The sequence below is a fragment of the Plectropomus leopardus genome, chromosome 4, assembly GCF_026936395.1.
Source record: "Plectropomus leopardus strain MGB_pleo_1.0 chromosome 4, ASM2693639v1, whole genome shotgun sequence".
Classification (NCBI taxonomy): Eukaryota; Metazoa; Chordata; class Actinopteri; order Perciformes; family Serranidae; genus Plectropomus; species Plectropomus leopardus.
The window spans coordinates 17,639,316-17,660,767 of record NC_142179.1 but is presented as its reverse complement, the minus strand read 5'-3'; the positions used below and the strand labels follow the sequence as shown (position 1 = coordinate 17,660,767).

General features: G+C 38.0%; 1 protein-coding gene across 3 annotated transcripts in view; it reads left to right on the top strand.

Moving 5' to 3' along the window:
• frmd3 (FERM domain containing 3) overlaps positions 1 to 21,452 on the top strand; it is a 78,832-nt gene that overhangs the window by 15,640 nt on the left and 41,740 nt on the right. Inside the window, exons 1-4 of one of the 3 annotated variants that reach the window (XM_088076668.1) lie at positions 3,520 to 3,704; positions 11,577 to 11,681; positions 13,723 to 13,765; positions 18,542 to 18,623. In XM_088076668.1, the coding sequence (XP_087932794.1) occupies positions 13,759 to 13,765; positions 18,542 to 18,623 (89 nt within the window). In that variant the 5' untranslated portion in view covers positions 3,520 to 3,704; positions 11,577 to 11,681; positions 13,723 to 13,758. Of the gene's footprint in view, positions 1 to 3,519; positions 3,705 to 11,576; positions 11,682 to 13,722; positions 13,766 to 18,541; positions 18,624 to 21,452 lie in introns of those variants that run through there. The other 2 variants (XM_042487496.2, XM_042487498.2) reach the window with 2 other exon arrangements.

Sequence of the window (21,452 nt, the reverse complement as noted above, 5' to 3'; positions counted from 1 at the left end):
TAACATCATGTTAAACAGGTATAATGTGCACTATGATTATCATTTTAGTTCAATGTGTTAATATTTAGTAATTATGACTAAACACAATATATAACTGAGGATGGTGGGATTTTCATTACTTTTGCAGGTATTTGGTCCAAAAGTACTGTAATAGACAAATAAATATGAGACCTGATGATGGTCCTTGAGGAGAAGACAGAGGATAACCTAAATTATTGCAGGTCATCCTCGGGGCACCAGTGTGTCTGTACCAAAGTTCATGGCAATGCATCCAATACTTTTTGAGATATTTATAACTCAAGGAGACAAATATGAACCCAGTGGTGGTACTGATAGAAAAGTCAGGTGATCACCAAAGTAAGGATTGGATTGGATTGGATTTTTCCTCCAGGAACCATGAATGTCTGTACAAGATTTATGCAACCCTTGAGTTGTTGAGATATTTCAGTCCAGTTTATGGACCAACAGACTGACATTTTCAAACATGCGTGGTTAAACATGCCACTTGAATTGGATGACCAAATAATAAGATACAAACTATTCCATTAAGTACAGGAATATTCATAATCTTTTTCTGGCTCTGACACGCTGATGATAAAGACATGCCAAATCTGAAGCCGCAGGCAAGAGTACATTACTGTTGTAGGTTGGTGGTTGCAGAGGTTAAACCCAACGTACTTTGTTGTGCAGCTCATGAGATCAATACTACACTGGCGCTGCGTGGATTTCACTCTGATATATGACATAATTTCTTATCTCTTCACAGTGCTCCTCTCAATTTTCCCTCTCAAGTATAAAACAAAGACAGTCTGGATTTACTAATCAAACATTAACTGATAAATGGTGTGATGGCGGGAGGCTATTACAGAGAGGGATGGCAGCGGTGAGGTCGAGCGAAAGGTTTCTCTCCGTAATATAAATTGGATTGCTTCCATAAGTCAGCTCCCCGACTGGAAATGTTTGATCCTCCACTTCTCTTCCAATTTTGTAGTCAGTTTAACTTCAGAGGATAATTTGCATTTGCATCCTGTCTCTGTAGCTCGATTTTAAAAATCTGTTTTAAGATATTACTATTACAGCTTTTCCTACTTTTTTTCTATCAGTCTAGTCATAAAAATAGTCAGTTTTGAACTCATGATGTGCAGCCAAACATTGTTGAAACCCAAAGAAGTTTATTGAGATTTCTTTCAGAGTCCCAAAGTTTCAAAAGATACCAAATACATTATGCTGTAATTTGGGAAATATATATAAAATAATATTTGGGCTAATTACATTTTTGGTCAAATTGAGATGTGACTGAAACTGAAAATGTATTTCTATCTTGTGATAAAATTGCTTTGTCCAATCTTGTTCTGTTCTAGAGAAAATAAGGTGCAAAAATTGCAGTAACTAAAAACCAAAATCTGAGGCAGACCACAGTAAATGTAGTTTCTGCAGTTTACTTTGGGTTCCCAGAGATTTGTAGGTATTTTTTGCAATTCATTTTCTCTCAAAATAAATATGATGATTAGGATGGTGGTGGTGGTGATGGTGATTATGATGATGATGATGATGATGATGATGATGATGATGATGATGATGATGATGATGATGGTATTTCCTAGGTTCTGCACCAAACAATCATGTTTTCTTATGTCAGTAATATGATTTGTAGGCTGAGGGATCTCTGTAGCACCACAATACTTCATTTATATTACTATGTTGTGACATATTTAACCTTTAATCAAAACAAAATTGCAGCTCCTTTGATGTTGATATTGCACTTGATCATATTGTGGTTTCAATATTTTTTATTAATTGTACAACACAATTGTGGTTGTTTAATGACTTTATGAGATACCGATTTTTAATACAGGCATTATCACTTTTCTACCTATAACACCTTCGGCTGGACGGTCAGAAAACTATGAAACCATTTTTCTCAGTTTCAGTGTCAGTATATATATGCTTTTAGTCTTTTAGGGCAGAATCGACAAGATATTTAGACTTTTTCTATTTCCTGTAATGGTGTGGCCATTGAGTCATAATGTCTTGGGCAAACTCATGCAGCTTTAATGCAAAACCGGAAGCCAATACAAAACACACTGTATATTTATAGTTTCTGAAATAAAATGATTTTTCTATCCCTAATGCTACTCAAGGAAGCCCCAAAAAGGGAAGACATCATTTTAAGGGGATAGAAAGATAACATTTGTGAGGAATGTGCAGAAAAATGTGTTTCTACACCCTAGAAAGAGAGAAAAAAGAGGGGCTTTAACTCAGCTCTTATCCTTTTTGATCCTCTGCTTTGCTTTTGCCTCACCCGCGTCCAGCACATTGATTTGTCTGTGTTGTATCCTGGTCAAACCTCTGCATTGATCCATTCATTGGCTTGCTTGGGGGCTGAGTTTTGGGTGGTAAATAGAATCTGGCTTTAGAAATATTGGCACTGTTAATAATAGGAAGACAATGTTGTTACTCTTGCACAAAAGCCTGCTTACACACTCATCCTAATTGGCAAATAAATTGGCAAATTAGTCCACTAGAGTCTCAAATCTCTATTTCCCTGAAGAGTAGCTGCAGTGACAACAGAGAAAAGACAAGAATTAGTGCAGCATTTGTCTTGAAGGCAGCCACTAGGCTTTTAAATTGCTTTGTGTGGAGGTAAAGGGGAGCATATCATTATTTTTAAAGTCACATTCTCCTCCACTCCCTCCCTGTGCGTGCAGCTAGGAGTGTGTGTTGGTTTCCCTCACACAGTGATTGCAGGAATTTAACGCTCTTTCTCCTCACAGTGTTTCAGCGCAGCCAATTAGGTATGCCGTGTCATGAAATGAGTCGATAAGGACCAGTCATAATTGAGCTGGCATGCATATTAATTAAACAACAAGCGGTGTTTAACTGGGCCAGGGCACCCAGGGTCCTAGTGCTTGACTGTTGGTGGTCAGAGAGCTATGATCCGAACAAAACATTCTCCTGCTTCAGACTGAAACTAATGGGTATGTTATTAGCACTTACATAATTAAATATAGAATTAACAATAGCACTCTAATCTGTTCATTTCTATTGGTAACTTCTAGTATTTTACATATTAGTGGCCAGCTGTTTGGTTCAATCCAGCCCCAGTTTCTTTCTCTCATGTTTTTTCACTGCCATGGAGTCACTAAGCATCTTTTTTTGTTTTCTTGAAAGATAAATGGTGAGCTGTTAAAAACTCAGACAACAGCACATTCAGTTTTGAAAGTATTTCCACAATCCTCAAAGACTCTTCTGTCCATGTGGACGACAACAATATTTCATCAGCAGCGCAATGAAAAAAGAAATGAAAAGGTTTTAATTTGTTTCCAAAGTTGCAAATCTTTTTCCTTATCGACGGTGTATGTATATGTGTATCGCTGTATTTCCAAGCTCAATTTGTATGACTTAACAACAGTAACATACAGTAAAAGATTGGCCAATCAGGAGCGATAGCCCCTCCCCTAGCTGAACTTGATTGACAGGTCACGACGTAATTGCGTAATTCTGCGTGTGTGTACGTAAGGAGAAGTGAGGAAACGGGCATGCATGACGACAAGAGGATAGGAGAGTAAACAAACGGAATTAAGGGTTAACAGAGTCGATAGAAGTGAATGTATTAACAAGCCAACGAACCGAACCAGAAGGCAAATTAAGGAGAAGCAACCGGGAGCTTGGAAAAGTCCGTTTTTCTACGTCTATTTTTCTCGGTAAGCTAGCGACATGCATGATGCTAACTTTGCTAATTGCGCGTGCAGTGCTACATTGCCTGGACGTTTTTTGAGTGTTGTGGGAACGTTTATTGGCCCAGCGCCGTATTTATTGATTGTTGATAGTGATTTAAAGCATAAAGCTTTTAATTTGCAGCACTAATACAACTGAAAGTAGTAATCTAATACCCAAGTTAGCTGAGTGCAGCTGCACTATGTATATTTGAAAAGAGTAGGTGAGTAAATTGCACAGCAGTATTAGTGAAGAGAAGGTAATTAAAATACCATATTGTTTTTGATGATGATTTTTTTCATGTTAAACCATAGTGTTTGAATTCTGCTGTGGGTAGATATAATATTTTAATGTTTCTGGTATGTGAAGGATGGGGGGAGGGGGGGGGTTAGTTCATATGGATATATAAGACTTCTGTAAACAAATCAGTACATATTCCAACAAAAATAATTTCTCATTTTTATGCAGATGTCTATAAAAACAAGTTTTAGGGTGAGCTTCATCAGCATCAGATTTGAAACATCAAGTTAAAGCATTCGATCAGTTTGGAAACATCTAGGAGTGAATGTTGATCACAAGATTTTATTTTATGTAACAAGAAACAGAGCTATGAAAGTAAACTATTTGATTTTTTTTGAGGACTGAACTTAGTTTATTTTACTTGTGTGAACTGAACATTTAGCTGGCTCTTGCTAACTGGAATATGTACAACAAATGAATAAAATTGTGTAAATAAGCAACTGTTTGCCAACAACCTTATCAACTTCATGACATGTAATGTACAAAGTGGGGATAAGTTGGATCATGACATATTATGGCTGATTGTGCACTATGGAGGTCATAACTTACTTGATGTCACCAAGTTTACCAGATGTTTTTGTAAATTCATGATGGATGTAGGAATGAATAATAGATTCTATGTGTGTTTTTATATTCGGTATGCTGATGGTTTTCTATTTTCTCCCTCCAGTTTTCCTTTGCCCGGTCTGCGTCTGGACTCAGCCGGCTCTAAGGAGTTTGGTTTATGTAAAAAAAATGGTAGAGGATGGATAGACGCACACTTGAACATACACGTCAAAGTGCACTTTGCCTCTGCTAAACTGAATACACTCCGCACCGTTAAAGTGTGTGTATGTGTCTGTGTGTGTTCAGGCGAGGCAGAGAGAGGAGCACTTTGCCATCATTAGGTGAGATCATGTAGAGACAGGATGACCGGGTTAATTTTTAATGCCCAGCCTTTGGATATATAAAATATGTATTCAGCCCTTGTTGGACATGACATAGACTCTTTATATCTCTCTTCTTCTCTGCCATGCAAGTCAATCTTCCAATCTCTCTTTTATTCACTCCTTTTTTTAGCTCTATCTTTCAGCCTTGCGGCCTGTTTGGCCCTGGCTTACTCTCTGTCTGGTCTTCTCTCTTGGCGTCAGTCCGCCTCTCTTCTCCCCACACAAGTGTCTGACCCGAGAATCAGACAGACGAAAGGTGTCGTTTGATGATCTGGCTAGAAACGGCTGGCAGCGTGGCTGTTTTCATTCTGTTTCCTCTATTTTTCTCCTCCCTCAGTCTGTGTGTGTGTGTGTCTCTGTCTGTTTGCTCTTCAGATTTAACAGCTTAGTAACACTGTTGTCATGGATCAGCCAAAAATCCTGAAGAGATGTAGACAGACAAACACAAACACACACAAGCTGAATTTTTACCCAACCAACACACACACCTCACAGGCAGGCCAGCACAGAGCCACAGACGATCACAGCTACACCCACAGGGACACACACTTGATTTACAGCTTACTTGTGTCACAGTGATATAACAGTAAACCTGAACCAGCCAATAGGGACACGCTGTCTCTGAGATCACTGACAGCTGATTGCTGCCATGCTGATGTAATAAAGGTCATTGGGGACATGAACCTAAATGTGCCGTTGATGTTTTTGGACACAGTATTAGGCAAGTAATCAATCACTTGTAGCACACTGAAAAAGCAATAACATTTAAAGTAAGAAGTTATTTTACCTGTTAGTTTTATTAGTCAGCTCTGCTCCCCAAAAGTATCTTTAAACAAATCCAAATCCTCCTCACAAACACACACACATCTCACATTGTTTTCATGTGCAGATATAGAAAAACAAGACAAGACAATTTATTAAGCGGCCAGTTTTGGAAGGATTTAATGACATTACTAGCTGCTTTAAATGGTTGTATTTAAATGACAGCAGCTTCTGTTTCCACACGATACACGAACAGGCTGTGTTACTTGAGAACTTGGCCTGCCGGAACCTGTTGCATCCATGTGATACGTGGCAGGACGTCATCCTGTTGTAACGCTGGTTGTAAAACCATAATGTAAGGAGCCTAAAGGGCGAGTGGGAGACGCAGTGGATGGGTCCAACAAACCCTGATCTTTCATGCAGGAAACCGGTGTTTGCTTCCCGTCTGAATATGATGATTTTTTTCTTTACTTTACCATGTGCCTCCCATATATGTGCAGTTGTTGACATCCCAGCGTTGGTTGCCATGTGTTTTTGTGGCCTAAACATAACCACGTGCAGAGTAATTCACCATGTGCTTGTGTTGACATCATGATGGCAGCATCCTGGAATGTAAACAGCAGACACAGATGGATACCTAGAGTGTAATATGTAGACGTGGAAGTCCACTGCAAAGCGGCAATATGTGATGGCTTGGGATACCTGGCCCCGGCCTGCAGTCACTGTGTGTGTGTTTTTTTTTTTTTAGCTGCTATTAGCTGTGGAACAAGACACTGACGCCACGCAGATGCTCTTGCACTCTGGTTCGAGATGTGTGTGCTGCGCAACCATGGACTGTGTTTGATGTTACTTAGCTGCTAGTCTGTTGCTGCAAAGCGGCTGGTGCTTCGGCTTAGGGATCGCGTATGTTACTGCACTGCTGGCTTAGCTGCTGGGGAGAGTCTGTAGCTCTGTGTAGTCTGTATAGCAGCCTGTTCTTTAGCTTGCTGCGTACTCTCGCCATCGTCTGCATAATTCACAGCGAAATCAATATGGATCAGAATGCCAGACCTGTAGGTTTTCTATCATGGTTATGTATTTATGGTCCGGTGAGGACATTACTTAACATCTTGCATCAAGGTAGTTTAGCGTATCGTGCCTCCGAGCTGTCTTGCTGGAGCAGAATGTTTCGGTTTTGGGGTGGGAGGGGCAGACAGCACATTGCCTTGTTGTTGTTATGTGATGTGTGCTGCCTTCAGGCTGCCTTGTTGAAGGTAGTTGCACTGAGAACATTATATTAAGCACAGTGTAAATGGTATATTTTGTTTTTCAAATGTAATAGGATAGTTCAGCGTATTGGAATGTAGGCTCATACCAAATGGTTCAATGCAAATAGCCTACGTGTATTGTTACATCCCCAGTCATACCTACAAAACCTACAAATGTGACATATCTGTGGTTTGCAGAGGTGTACAAGACCAACATTTTATTCTGGTGCCAAGGCTTTGAACGTTGACACAACAGTGAAATAAAACAACTTTGGAGTTGTGGGATTTTAGTTTTCTCTTTTTGTGGAAGAAGCTAACCACTTTCAGCTCCAGGTGAGTTGACACTTTTAGCCACAGTGTGATATCAATATTTCCAGTAAGTCAGTGAACAAGCCAACACCCATATTGTTAAAGTAATGAAGTAAACTATTATGCATTTGTAAGTTGTATCCCCTACTCGTTACTGAAAAAAGTAATCTTGTGATGTTTTGTTGTTGCTAAGTAATGGGTCACTAAGGTAACTAAGCTTTCGTGCTTGTGTCTGGCAGTCAGCAGTAAAGATGGCAGAACATCTGGGATTGTGTTTGATGAAATATTGATCTGCTAATGTGCGCAGTGTCGTGTGTTTCTGTGGTTAGCCTACATATGAACTCCTTCTGTGTTTTGTGTACAGTGTACTCAATTTATTTTTAATTCATTTTCATTGCATTGACCTAAAATTGTTGGCTGCTTTGCAACAGTGTGTCCTTTACTGATGCTATGTTTGCTATGATTTGACTGGTGTGTATCATAAAGCTGCTGTGTTGATGTTGTTATTCTGGACAGTCGGGTACATATGCTGATTCTGTTTTCACTACGTCTGAGTGGCTACTGTGACATTTACAGGAAATATCTCGCTTTTTTTGTGGCCCTCTGCCAACACCTACAGTATACTGCAATTACTGCACATAACAAGATTGTTTCCTGAGAAATGGAGCATGACTCACTGAGAAATTTATTTAAAAGGTTGCCTTGGTGAGATATTGCAGTGTTTACCAAACATAACATATGGACAGCATTTCATGTTTGTGTAAGTGGTGACTGAACAGGGTCATCTGAGGTGCTGATTTCAGGGTATTTATATGCAGTTTTTATACTATTTGTGCAAAATCATTGCAGGCTGCTCTGCCTTAAAAGAAAAATGCTTTAAGAAAATGTTCTTTTTGTTCAACACAAAGGAGAGACATTTGGTTTTTAGGAGTTGCATCACCTCATTCGAAGAAGAGAAAAGCTGTGAGTGAAGACAACTTCAGATCTCGTTTCATTAAGGAAAGATCAATCTGAAGTAAATAACAATATTTATTGAGGTTGGCAACTGAGAAAAACTTTGACAGTGAGGCTCCAGCAACTTCATTAAACATTGATTGTAGTGGAGAGGACAGGAAGTCTAGACGCTGCTGGTGGTGGAGTAGAGCCAGCAGGTAGAAGATGGAAACTCTCAGTTAAATCTCCTGAAGATCATGGTGGTGAGGTGGCAGCTGGAGTGATGGAGAAAATTAGACCAAAAATAGCAGAAATACTCCCAAAAAGAAATTAAGGCATGTGAGGGAAAAGATTTCCAACCTCCTGTTTACTACTAGTACTACTACTACTAATAACAATAAATATTTTTAACACTTTAAAACCAGGTTTAACATCAGTTTTCTTGTGCTGTGTTCAGAGAGCTTTTTAACACTTTGAAACTTGAACAAATTTTCAATAAACTTTATAAACCGTGAAGAAAAAAGGCAACAACCAAATTTGGCAAGAAATTAATCCAATATCAAGAAATAAGTAAGAGGTGACAGAGAAAATAAAAAAATAGTTTTCAAAAGGGGGGAACTATTATAAGAAAATTATCAAAAACTAGGGGAAAATGTCCGTAATATATAACATTTATAAACATTCTAATTATTTCTTTAGAATTATGTCAGATATTGTTTTTAAATCTTTTTTTTGTGCGCTTATTTTCAGGTCATTTTCTTGTAATGTTTTAATGATTTCTTGCCATTTTTGGGCCATTTATTGTTCAGTTACTCATGGCCGTTTTCCCACGTTTCCCATGAACCATTCCACATTATGTCACCTGCCAGGGGGAGTGTAGCAGTCTGGTAGTTGTAGGTTTTCTACCTCTTGAGCAAAAGCATCCTTTTCCTCTGTTTTCTCTGGTTATGTAGGACCAATGTGAAATGTCTTTGCATCTTTCGACTGCGGGGATGGCTTAGTTGTATGAGAGGACCTTATTTGTATTAGTTAAATTCTTCTTGATTGATTCAGTTTTTGTTTATGTGTCTGAGCATAAAACACCATATTGTGTTTATGAAAAACCCAAATTTGCTCAGCGGAGTACTCTGAAAGAAACTGGGATGTATATGAAAAATATGAATAACCCAGTTTTTCAGTGTAAAGACCATTTTGAATATGATAATAACAGGGATGAGCCTCATGAGCAGGTTATTCATGTACATGTACCGCACTTGACCATTAAAAAAACAATAAGAGAACTTTAAAATCAACATGAGTTAGGCAGCCAGCGATGAGAGACTAGTGTAAGAATAATAAATGATCTCCTTTTTGTTTTTGTCAGTGCTCCAGCTGCTATATTTTACACAAGTTGAAGTTTGCTAACTGATGTCTTCAGGAGGCCAGTGAGGCCAGCGTTACAGTAATCCAGTCATGAGCATGGGTCAGTTTTGCTTCATCCTGAATTGAAAGAACGAAATGGTCTAACTCTTGAGATATTTCTTAAATGTACTCGAAACGTTAATAGCCTTTCTGCCGTCACACTGGGTATGAGTGTTGCTTTAACAGAGCAAAGTGCTGTTTTATTGTGAATGCTGAACTGAGCGTGGTACATATGAGGTTCAAGGCTTTTAGTTTGACAAACAGCCTGTCCAGCCAGGAGTGCTGAAAGTGTCCTGCCAACATTATTCAGCTACACAGTCAGCTGCTGTCAATCATTTAGCCTGCGGCGCGTATCAACTGCGAATGTCAGCATATAGAATTAGTGAACAAAGCTAATGAGTCTAGCTAATGCCCTTAACTTGCACGGTGAGGAGGACCAAAACATACCAACCAATGCTGACATGGCAACCGTTTAACTGAAGAGAAAACAACAGAGATGCCAGGCGTGCCTCATTCTCAATCATTTCAACTCAAACTGCACCAGAGGGAAGTGAAACGCTGTTAGCAGAAATCATGAAGCACGTTTAGGTCATGAAAGATGTGTAAAATGCTTCACGGTCAACAAAAACAATCAGGAGAGCTGCCTCCTGCTGTTTAACGTGGCTGAATATGTAATAAACAAAATCAGTTGCCATGGAGACATGTCATGATTGTATGGCATACTGACTGGTGAGCTTAACACATTGTACTGACAAGATGTGGCCAAACAGACAGCCGTGTGTGTGTGTGTGTGTGTGTGTGTGTGTGTGTGTGTGTGTGTGTGTGTGTGTGTGTGTGTGTGTGTGTGTGTGTGTGTGTGTGTGTGTGTGTGTGTGTGGTGTGTGTGTGTGTGTGTGTGTGTGTGTGTTTATGTTTACGTCCATCTGTGTCTCCAGTGGTGAGTAAATCACAACAAGGGCAAATAGACGATTTCCTGCTGAATCAATCAGTCCTGCTTAACTGAGCGCTGAATTCTCCTTCATCAGCATGTTATAGAGCAGTTATAGGACACACACACACACACACACACACACACACACACACACACACACACACACACACACACACACACTCAAGACCTGAGGTGATCTGTGATGCATATAAAATGATAAAATGGAATACTACAGAATATTGAATATTTAGTCAATCAGTAAGGAAGGTGAGAATGGAAAGTGTTCAGATATGGGATGGACACACATGCAGCATCCATGCATATGAATATATACTTTATTTGGGTGTGTTAGGAAATCATTTGCAAAAATGAGACAAAACACAAACAAATCTGACTGAAATCATCATTTTACTTCATTATTATTATCATCTTTGCTTAAAAAAAAGATAGCAAAATAATATCGTTGTTGTTTTGGCCACAATAATCCTATAGTGAATATATCGTGCCAGCCCTAGTGTGTGTGTGTGTGTGTGTGTGTGTGTGTGTGTGTGTGTGTGTGTGTGTGTGTACGCACAAAGTTGCACCTTACTTTTGTGTTTATTTTGTGCTCAGCTAAATGCACTTTAGCAGAACAATGCTTGTGTGTGTCTGTGTGTGATGAGTAGATATTGACTGAGGAGCAGGTAATAAATGCAGAGTGATTATTGATCTTCCTGTGTCCGCTCTGTGTTTATTAACTGCATATGGACTTTATTTACTGCTGTGTTAGGAGGCTGTGTCTGGAATATGACTGCAGGAGATATTGTCGCCAAGAGACGTAAAAGTTGCTGAGATATTTCTTTCCATTAACATGTTTTACTGTGATACAACAACATGTGCATCATGGAAATATCACCCAAGAGGGTATTGTTTGCTGTGATTATGGTGCAGTGATGCAGCTGGGAGTGGGATTTATCTTAGAGATAAAAGTAGCGGATGCTGACTGTTTGCACAATAAAACCCTAGATTTAAGTTTTAATGTGCTTTGTGTGTTTGATGTGTTTACAGAGAGACACCAAAGGCCAGTTCCTGTTGGACCATGTGTGTAACCACTACAACCTACTTGAGAAAGACTACTTTGGTATTCGATATGTGGACCCCGAGAAACAGAGGGTAACTATCACACACAGCATGCAGAACAACTAAAAGCAGTGGGACTGCAAGTATTTTCATTGTTTGTCAGTGGTTTTTTTCTATTAATATATTAGTTGTCCAAAACATAAAGATATGCAGTTTAAAATTTTATAGAACAAAGAAAAACAGCAAATCCTTACATTTAAGAAGCTTGAATCAGCATTTGTTTGGTTGAGTAAACAGTTAATGATCATCCAAAATGTGACTGTTGATTGACTGATACATTTATTGATCAACTGATTGATCAATCCACTAATTGTGTCAGTTCTGAAGCAGTAGGACTCCATTGATTTAATCTTGAGAGAAGAAATGTTTTAATAAACTGAAAACTGCAGCTGCACTGAGTCAGCGCTGCTAAAAAGGGATTGTTGGGTATGAATCAGGAGGCAGTCAGCACATTGTATTACAAGTTCAAGTGACAAATAATAACAAGATCAGACTCCATATTTCAAACAGCCCACACACAGAAGAGACCAGACGCTTTGTCTCAACAGAGGCTGGGCGGCCTCTTGCTGCATTCAAAATGCAAAATGAGAAAGGAATAGCAACAATATCAGCATGAGGTGTTACAACACAAAAGCTGTGAGAACGAGTGCTGTAAAGAAAACCTTACAATAAAATAAAGGCATCAGTGAAGTTGTTGGATGGGCCCTGTAGCAGTATTTATACAGGTAAAAAAATACTGGGTAAACTACACTCTGTCAAATATATTCACTATGTATGAAAACAAGTCATTCTGAGGCAAAAACAATGTTTCACTGACAAGATACCAAATGCATTCACTTTTTAGCAAGTATGGAATTGCATTTTATGCATTGCAATTGTCTTTTAAAGGTATTTACACAGGTAAAAATGACTGCAGTTATCACAATTAGTCAAAAAAAACCCCAAGAATTAAATCTAGTCATTTTGAGGCAGAAACAACCTTTAACTAACAAGATAGCAGCTACAGTCAATAAGTTCAAAATTGCGTTTTATTTGTTACATTGGTCTTTTAAAGGTATTTACACAGGTAAAAAGGGACTGGGTGAGCTATAATCTATCAATTCACTCGAATGAAATCAAGTTATTTTGAGGCAGAAACAACCTTTTAGTGACAAGATTGGAGCTGTGATCACTTTTTGACAGGTTTGTATGTGTTGTATTGGCTCTTCAAAGGTATTTCAACAGGTAAAAGGAGGTGAAAAGGACTAGAGTGGTTATAATCTCAGGCACAGAGCAGGTAATATAATGCAGGCACATAGGGATAATAGCAGATAATACCTTTATGATAGAATACTTTCCAAATGTAAACAAGATTTTAGACATATTAAACACACAAACAACGGGTATGTCATGTAATGTATGCCGTGTGTGACATATGTCACACACGGCATACATTACATGACATACTCGTTAACATATAAATTTAAGATATGTAACAAACCATTTTTTCCTAAACTTAACAAGTAATTCTGTTGCCTAAACCTAAAGTTGTTTTGGTGACTAAACCTATGTTTCCCATGAAGATGGAAGTTTGTCTTGAAAAGACACTACACATGTAAGGAGTGGAAATTAATATGCTGTCCCTGAGCATCCAAAACTGACCCTAGAGGGGTACCTAGAGTGTCATAGTTTTAAGCATAGAGCCACTGACCAAGCTGCCGTAGTTAATGAGTTTGGAGTGAGAATGTGTCTATAGAGTGTGTTGATCTTCTAATGACTATCTCAAAAAAAAAATGTATGATGATACATTTGAAAACAAGTATTTTTTTAAACGCAATTTTAAATTTGTTTTTAATGCACTGAAGTTTCCTCACTTTGCTGAGTTTAAGTTTAAGCAATAAGTCATTCAATTATTCATCAAAAACACGAAGATTTTTGATTTGGAATTGAAATTGCAGCATACTCTTTTTATGTGGTCTGCTCTGAAGATCAGTGTCCTTATTTTGAACATAACATCTCTCCCTCTCTCTCTCTCTCTCTCTCTCTCTCTCTCTCTCTCCCTCCCTCTCTCCCTCTCTCCCTCTCTTGCTCGCAGCACTGGCTGGAGCCCAATAAGCCCGTGGTGCGGCAGATGAAGTGTAAGTGTCACTTCTGCTCCCTTTGAGTTTGTCTGTTTGTCTGTTCTGTGCATTTTGCATCAGTGTGCCTGTGCACAACAATGAGCAGAGAGTGCAGTGTGTGTATGTGTGTACTTGTGTGTGTGTGTGCATATTTGTGTTTGTGTATATTTTTGTGGTGTGTGTGTGCATATTTGTGTTTGTGTATATTTTTGTGGTGTGTTTGTTGATGCCTCCCTTTCCCAAAAGCTGCTTCAGTGTGAGGAGGTCAAGCTCTGCAACAAACAGACAACACCACAGGGACTCTGACAGATACAGGGTCATGACAGCATACAAGAAACAGTGGAAAAGCCACTGAATATTTTAATTATTTTAAAAAAATCTGATATCAGCATTTATCCTATATAGTACAGTCATTATGTGTGTTAAGAAAGAAGTGTGAATTCATTTGTTTTGCATAATGGACTCAGATACACATTTTAGAGTTATATCACCCCTTTATCCCCAGGACACACCACTCACATTACCACTTACCATGAGTAGTGACAGGGCCAGACAACACCACAGGTAGAAAACAAACAGAGACCCATTACAGACAGACAAAGTGACACAACAAACTGCCAGGGGGGCAAGTGGCCCACAAAGAAAATAAACTAACAGAGTGAAACACACAGACATGGCCTGAGGAGCACAAGCCAGAGGACAGAGAGCTCAGTTGTCAAAGAAGTAAACAGGTTGCTTTCACTGACCGCTGATAACGTCTCATGGAGGTAGCACTGGATGCATGATGCTTTTACATGTATAGAAATTAGCACCATGCCATGAGCCTATATCATATACATTTAAAAATAATGGACTTAGATCCACTGTGATGTAGGACTGGGTGATATGGCTTAAAAACAATATCGCGATCCGTGATATATATATCGAAATATTTTTAAATGTCCTTTAAACTAATGTTAACTACTAAAATAAAAAATATTAGATGAACTGCGGTTATAATAATGTTAAATAAAGTACAATAAAGCTAAAGCTACTGTCAAATAATAAAGTTTAATACACAGCTGTTATAATAACATGTAATGAATAAGTATATAAGAAAGTTAAAGTACTTTTATAATGCAATTTTAAAACATATTGTTATAATTAAATCCAACGTATATATATTTTTTTTATTTCTTTTGTAAAGTTAGGCATTTTAGCCAGCTGCAATTAGCCGTTCATGGAACTACAGTTTTTGGCAAAAGGAAACATTGTAATTTTTTACTGAACTATATTGCTTTTTTTTTGTTTAGTCGCTCGCTAATCTGCAAATTTAGACTATTAATATAAAATATAAATCAGCAGATAAATTCTGATATATTTTTGACTGAAACTACCCAGAAAGATTAGCTCCATCTCTACCTGCTGCATCATTAAACTGACGTACACATTAATGAATCATTAATTATAATTCAGTAATAAAATATGAGTCTGAAATGGGCTATTATGCATGAGTACATTTGCTTTTGCTACTTTAAGTGTATTTTGATGGTAATACTGTTGCTCTTTTACTCAAGTAAGATTTTGAATTCAGGACTTTTACTTTCACAGGACTTGCAGCAGTATGGCATTTTCACGTTTTAGGAAATATCAAGGCATTACAGAATTATTATTATTATTATTATTACTTACAGTGACCCTTACATTAATGTAAACATAATTTTTTTTGAGGGTTTATTATTATAACCGAAACTTTGAACTATTTTCTAAAATGGGGTAATGTGTAAAAAGTCTTTCTTTTAAAATAGCAAGAATAAAGGTGTGCAGTTGCATGTTTTTAAATACTGTGGATAAGTGAATGTACACAGTATGATAGCTGTCATATTTACACTGTATACTTGAAATTGATATACTTCTTGTAACAAACTATTTTTTATACTGTGGTATTGCTACCTTTCCTCAAGTAAAAGATCTTTACTAATACTTTGCAAATATTTCTTCCACCTCTGACTGTGACACAAATAATGTAATGGTCGATCAGTGCAGTTTCTAAAATGTAAAATCACACTGCAGTGAAATTTGAGATTCACTTTATTTTGAGAAGCAAATGTTTTATTCCCATCTTGGAAAGGAGTCACTGAAGGAACAAGGGAAGAGAAGTCTGCCTTTGCTTCATAAAATATTTAAACAAAATTCGCTTTGTCAGCCACCTTTTTTGCAGAGGGTTTGGAGACGAAATCAAGAAGCTAGCATTTTATTTGGAATCGAATACAGCTTTTTTTCCTCACATTTTCACATAAAGTCTAGAAAAATCATCTTGGTTTTTATTATATGGAACTGGTGCCAAATCCTGATGTGTACTGTTGAATTTGATGCTTTGCTGCAAAATGTCTTAGTGTGATGTTCATCTACATTTGGCCAATTACCTGTGAGATCAGCGAAAACATGTCTCCATCTGAACCCACCCTTTAAATGACTGTCCTGTTCTTTCTGTCTCACTTTAAATTAATAAAAGAGCTATTAGCTCTGCGTTCTGCTTCGTCAGAACATGTGCGGGAGGGCAGGAAGGAGGAGGAACAATGAAAATTAGAATGAGAGATGGAGGAAGAGAGAGAGAAAGAGGGGAAAGAGTGATAAAGAGGAAATGTGTGGGGGGCTAATTCAGAGGGGAGAGAGAGGAGACAGTGATAGATAATGTAGCTAAAGAAAGAAGTCAGATTAGGGAGGAAAAGAGAGAGAAAAGGAGACCGGAGAGACAGTTTGAGATGAGAGCGGCTGACAGAGAGTGAAAGAAAGAAAAAGAGATGAGAGAGAGAGATGGAGGATGAGTGGTGAATAGATCCTGAGTCGTACTGACACATCAGTTCTCCCTGTGGCAGCATTTACGCTCAAATTAGGATGTGTGGCTTGCGATTTATTTTCTCTTTGTGCGTCTCAGCTTACGTGCATATGCATCACATTGTGTGTGCGTGCATACTATTGTGCCAATTCACTTTCCCTTGAAATGTTTTTTTTTTTTTAAAAAAAAAGCATTTTGGTCCCTTAAGCTTGAGCAAAAAGCAGCTCAAATTCTTTTGGCGCGGGTGGGAGGATTGCGTCTTTCATATTGCTCAGCATGTATTATGTAGATGTGTGCTGTTTTTCCTAGCTAGATAATACCGCAGAGGATCCCAGCCATTAAAGACAGAGTGGTGAGGGCACTCTGTAAAGATATTTGGTCCCATGTGAACTGATACTCACTTTCCTCTTCCTCCTCTGTCATTTCCTTTTTTCTTTCTGGCTGAGTTTATGGTTGAAGCCCACTCTGAAATCATTGACTTTATCAGATGATTTTGCATCTTTCTTTTGGCAGATTCCTCTATTTAAATTCAGAATAACACACATGCACATGAGTAAAGGTCATACATAAGTTAGTTTAAACAAGTCCTCCAATATTCCAAGATATGCAACCCTTTTCTTCAAGCTTCCTACCCCATAAATGACATTGCTGTTCCCCAAAATTGTTGAGTGCTCCCTGTCATTTCTTCACATTTCTTATATGTTCTTCAATAAGGACAAAACATTGTCATTGTACATTTTTTCAAACCATAAACATGTTACATGTTTCACACATATCATATCAGTGTTTTTAAAGCTGCCATATTCAAATTATTCTTAGCAATTTTGAGCTTCACAGTTTTGCCATTCAAACAGCATAATTGATGTGAAACATTTTGTTTTCTAAATAAAAATTTTACCTCATTTTACCTCCAAACATGGTGCTTTGTAACAACCTTAATTGTTTTTCCAGCTTACTTTTTAGAAACCTGTTGCTTTGTTTTCAGTGGCTTTTTAGGCATGAAGCCTAGTTGGTTTTTAGTGAGACATCACTGCTTTTCCTGCAGGGATTGTCCCCCCAAATCTGGCTATTTTAGGCCAAAACATGATCAAACCGTAATCAAGTGGTTTTTGTGCCTAACCCTAACTACATTTAACTGCAGCATTATTGAAATGTTGAGTGTCAACATTCATAAAACATAATGTGCAAATGTAAGCTATCTGTGGTTTTTAGAAATGTAATGACAATTTAGAAATATATATATATATATATACACACAATATATTATTACTGCATACATATCTCTACTGTGAGGAGATATGTATGCAGAGATGTATCTCTGTGCGTCATGCAAATGTGGAAACTGAACTTTAGCATGTGTGTGCATGTATGTGTGTTAATATGCAATTTTGAGAGATCAGTGAGACCCCAGGAGTGAGTTTAAGATGTCGTTTGATCTGAGACCCACATCACTTACTCTCTCTGTGTGTGTGTGTGTGTGTGTGTGTGTGTGTGTGTGTGTGTGTGTGTGTACATGTTACCAGGCATATTTATATTCATTCGACATTCAAATTCTCTCCCACAGTAGCACACACACACACACACACACACACACACACACACAGAGTCAGAAGTGAAATGCTTTAGGTCTCAGATCAAAGGAAGAGAGGCCCAATTCAAGTGTGGCATTTTGTATGTGTATAAGCGTGTGTGTGTGTGTGTGATGAGTAATTACTGTAATTATCAAATGACTAATCAGTATTAGAGGCATACTGTGATTTCTTTTCTGGTCTCCAACTTCTTCTCAGTTTTATATAATCCTCATAGCTCTGCTCCCTCTCTGTCTTATACTCATTCGTTTATCTCTGTGCTCTTCCAATTAACCAACCGACCATCTACTTTTGCTTTTTCTTTTCTTCTCTTCTTACAACTACTCCCCGTCTTCACTTTCTCTGTTTAATTTCTTCTCTCTTCTAACCTCCTTCTCTTGTTTTCAGCAGCCCAGCAGCCGTATACAATGTGTTTCCGGGTCAAGTTTTACCCCCACGAGCCAATGAAAATCAAGGAGGAGCTCACCAGGTAAAACCTAACACACAATGGCCTGAAAAATCAAAGTAGACCACTGCCCATCCCAGTGTTAAACTGCGTCTTGTCAGATGCTCAGCTGATAGCCCCTAATCCATTTCCAACAAGGCTAACCCTCAACTAGCCTTGTGAAGTTTGAACAATAGCTTTTCTAAAGTAACATGTTGCCTGTTAATTTCAGCTTATTACAGTCATTATTGTGCACTTATTGGCACTGAAGCAGGAACCTGTTTCTATTTAAATCTGCACTTTTTTTGATGCTGAGCTTTCAGATTCTTTTACCAATGACTGGTGTTTTTTTATTTCTATTAAACTGGTGCTTAGAGGGATCCTTGTCTCTTTCTGCCCTTTAATAATAATAATAATCAATTTTATTTAAAAGCACCTTTCTAGAAGCTCAAGGACACTTTACAGGGTGAGTAAAACGCAAACAAAAATAACACAGAATAAATAAAAGCACAGTAAGAGAGAGAGAAATTACAGGGAGAAAGCAGTCTGGAACAGATGGGTTTTGAGTCTGGCTTTGAACATGTGTAATGAATCAATGTTTCTGATGTCTGGTGGGAGTGAATTCCAGAGTTGGGGAGCAGAGCGACTGAAAGCTCTGCTCCCTGTGGTACTGAGACAGGCAGAGGGCACAGAGAGGTCGAGGGAGGACTCATCAGTCTGGTTGAAACATTGTGCAGCATTTAGTTCTCCATGCACAAAACCCTTCATACAAAACTGACTAATATCTATTTGTAAAGTGGACTTTCAAAAACCTAATAGCATGAAAGACCATTCAGATATAGAGTACTCCTCTCAGTCATCTGACTGTAGACCCAATCAAGCTTTTTGTTGCTGGCGATTCCAAACTTTTGAGCAGCAGTGTAGATTCAAAAATACAGCAGTTTCATCAATTGGCAATGACATATACAACATGTGCTGATGGTCATTTCATGTAAATTTTTCGTCCATACAACAATGAAGTTGTCCAGGGTGTTAAGAATATCAGAGCAGGCTATCATCTTTTTTCATTAACAGCCTTCTTCGTGATATATATCATTGCAAATGCATTCGTGCACTTAAAATAACCATTGTTTGTTCAGCCTTGTCTCCTAGAAATCATGTTTACAACTAAACTTGAAACCGCAAATACGTTTTTTAGGGACACACTCAAAACCGTCATGCAGAAAAAAAAAATTCTATTTCAATAAATAGAAAATGTTGCTAATTAGGCAAGGCAAATTTATTTATATAGCATATTTCATTCTCAAGTCAGAGTTCATTGTAGCCCAATCACAAGCATGCCCCAAAACGGCTGTACAAAGTCATGTCAGTTCAATTTTAATTTCAATTTGATCTGTAAGTCCAATGTCACAGTTCATACTTAGCCTCGGAGAACTGTACAACATATGACATCTCTTTGTCCTTGGACCCTCACAGCGAATAAGGAAAATCTCCCAATTAACAGAAAAAAAAATTATTTCAAAACAATATTATACCTGTGAAATTGCAAAAATGTTGACACTGGACAAATCAGCAAAATTTTAACTGACAATGTATTTAATTTGTTTCCCACCAAAATAGGCAATCTTGCAATATACTATTCTATTGTATTGACTACAACATTTAAAAAAATATATTATTCCCTTTTTTTAATCAACATTTAATGAAAATCATGATATGTGCATTACTTTAACCAAAGTGCTTTTGTTGCCTAAACCTAACCACAGACAGAAGTCTGGACACAAACTTGAAATGTCTCCGAACAGACACTAGGCAGCAATGAAATCAATTTAAGGTCTATAAACGTGATTTTCTAGGGGTCAGGGTTGGTTTGGTAGGTGTAATTAAAAAAAATAAAAATCTGTTTTAAGAATGTTGCTGTAGAAATAACTGATACTTTATACCAACTTTTTCATAACCCTCCTCCTCCCAAAAATCCCCCCACACACCTTCTCTCAGGCACAGTTATCATTAGAGATGTTCACTCAGCAGGGACTCTGTTTTTGTGTTCTCCATCCCATCTGAGCTGTCATGTCTCACCATCTCTGTCTTTTCTTCCTCCATCTTTCTGTCCTCCATCCTTTCCAAATCTCTCCTTAATTTCATCCCTGAGGTGTCTCCTCCCTCCCTTCTGTTGGTCTCTCTCTGTCCTCCTTATTCCTCTCCATTATCACAGCCCACTCTGCTCCCTCAGGTGTCTCTCCACATCTCTCAACTCATTTTGGCACATCTCCCCCGTCCTCCTCAGCTTCTATTACTTGAAGGTGTTTTTGTACATCAATGTCATTAAAACTTAACTCCTCTTTTCTCTCCATTTCTCAGCTTCCTCCATCTTTGAGTTGTCCCTCACTTTCTGTGATATCAACCTAGATTTTTTTTTATCTCACTCTCCTTGTATTTTAACAGCTATATTTTTATGTTTCCATTTATTTTCATCAGCTGGTGTTAAAGAAAAAAAACAACCTCAGCTCAGTCCTGAAGGAGCACCATTATGTTGAATTTTTACTGATGAGTTTGGAGTGGACATGGAAGTTAAAGATGAGCTGAGTTTGGAAAGTTCAGAACTGCAGGCGATGATGAAATCCAATGAAGTGCTCAATATGATTTTCTTTTTTTTCTTCTTCTGGAGAGGGATTTTTTTCCCATTATCAAAATCCCCAAACTATTTTGCTAATGTGTGTGCGCTGCATGTGCTCCAGTTTCCAGGATGTTATTTGAAGTCTGCCATTTTCTTCTTCAGATTTTTTCTGCAAATATCAAAAAGAGATGAAAAAAGAGACAACAACCCAGTGTTCTTATAAGTCACTTCCATATCAGGTGATTTGCATCTTTGCA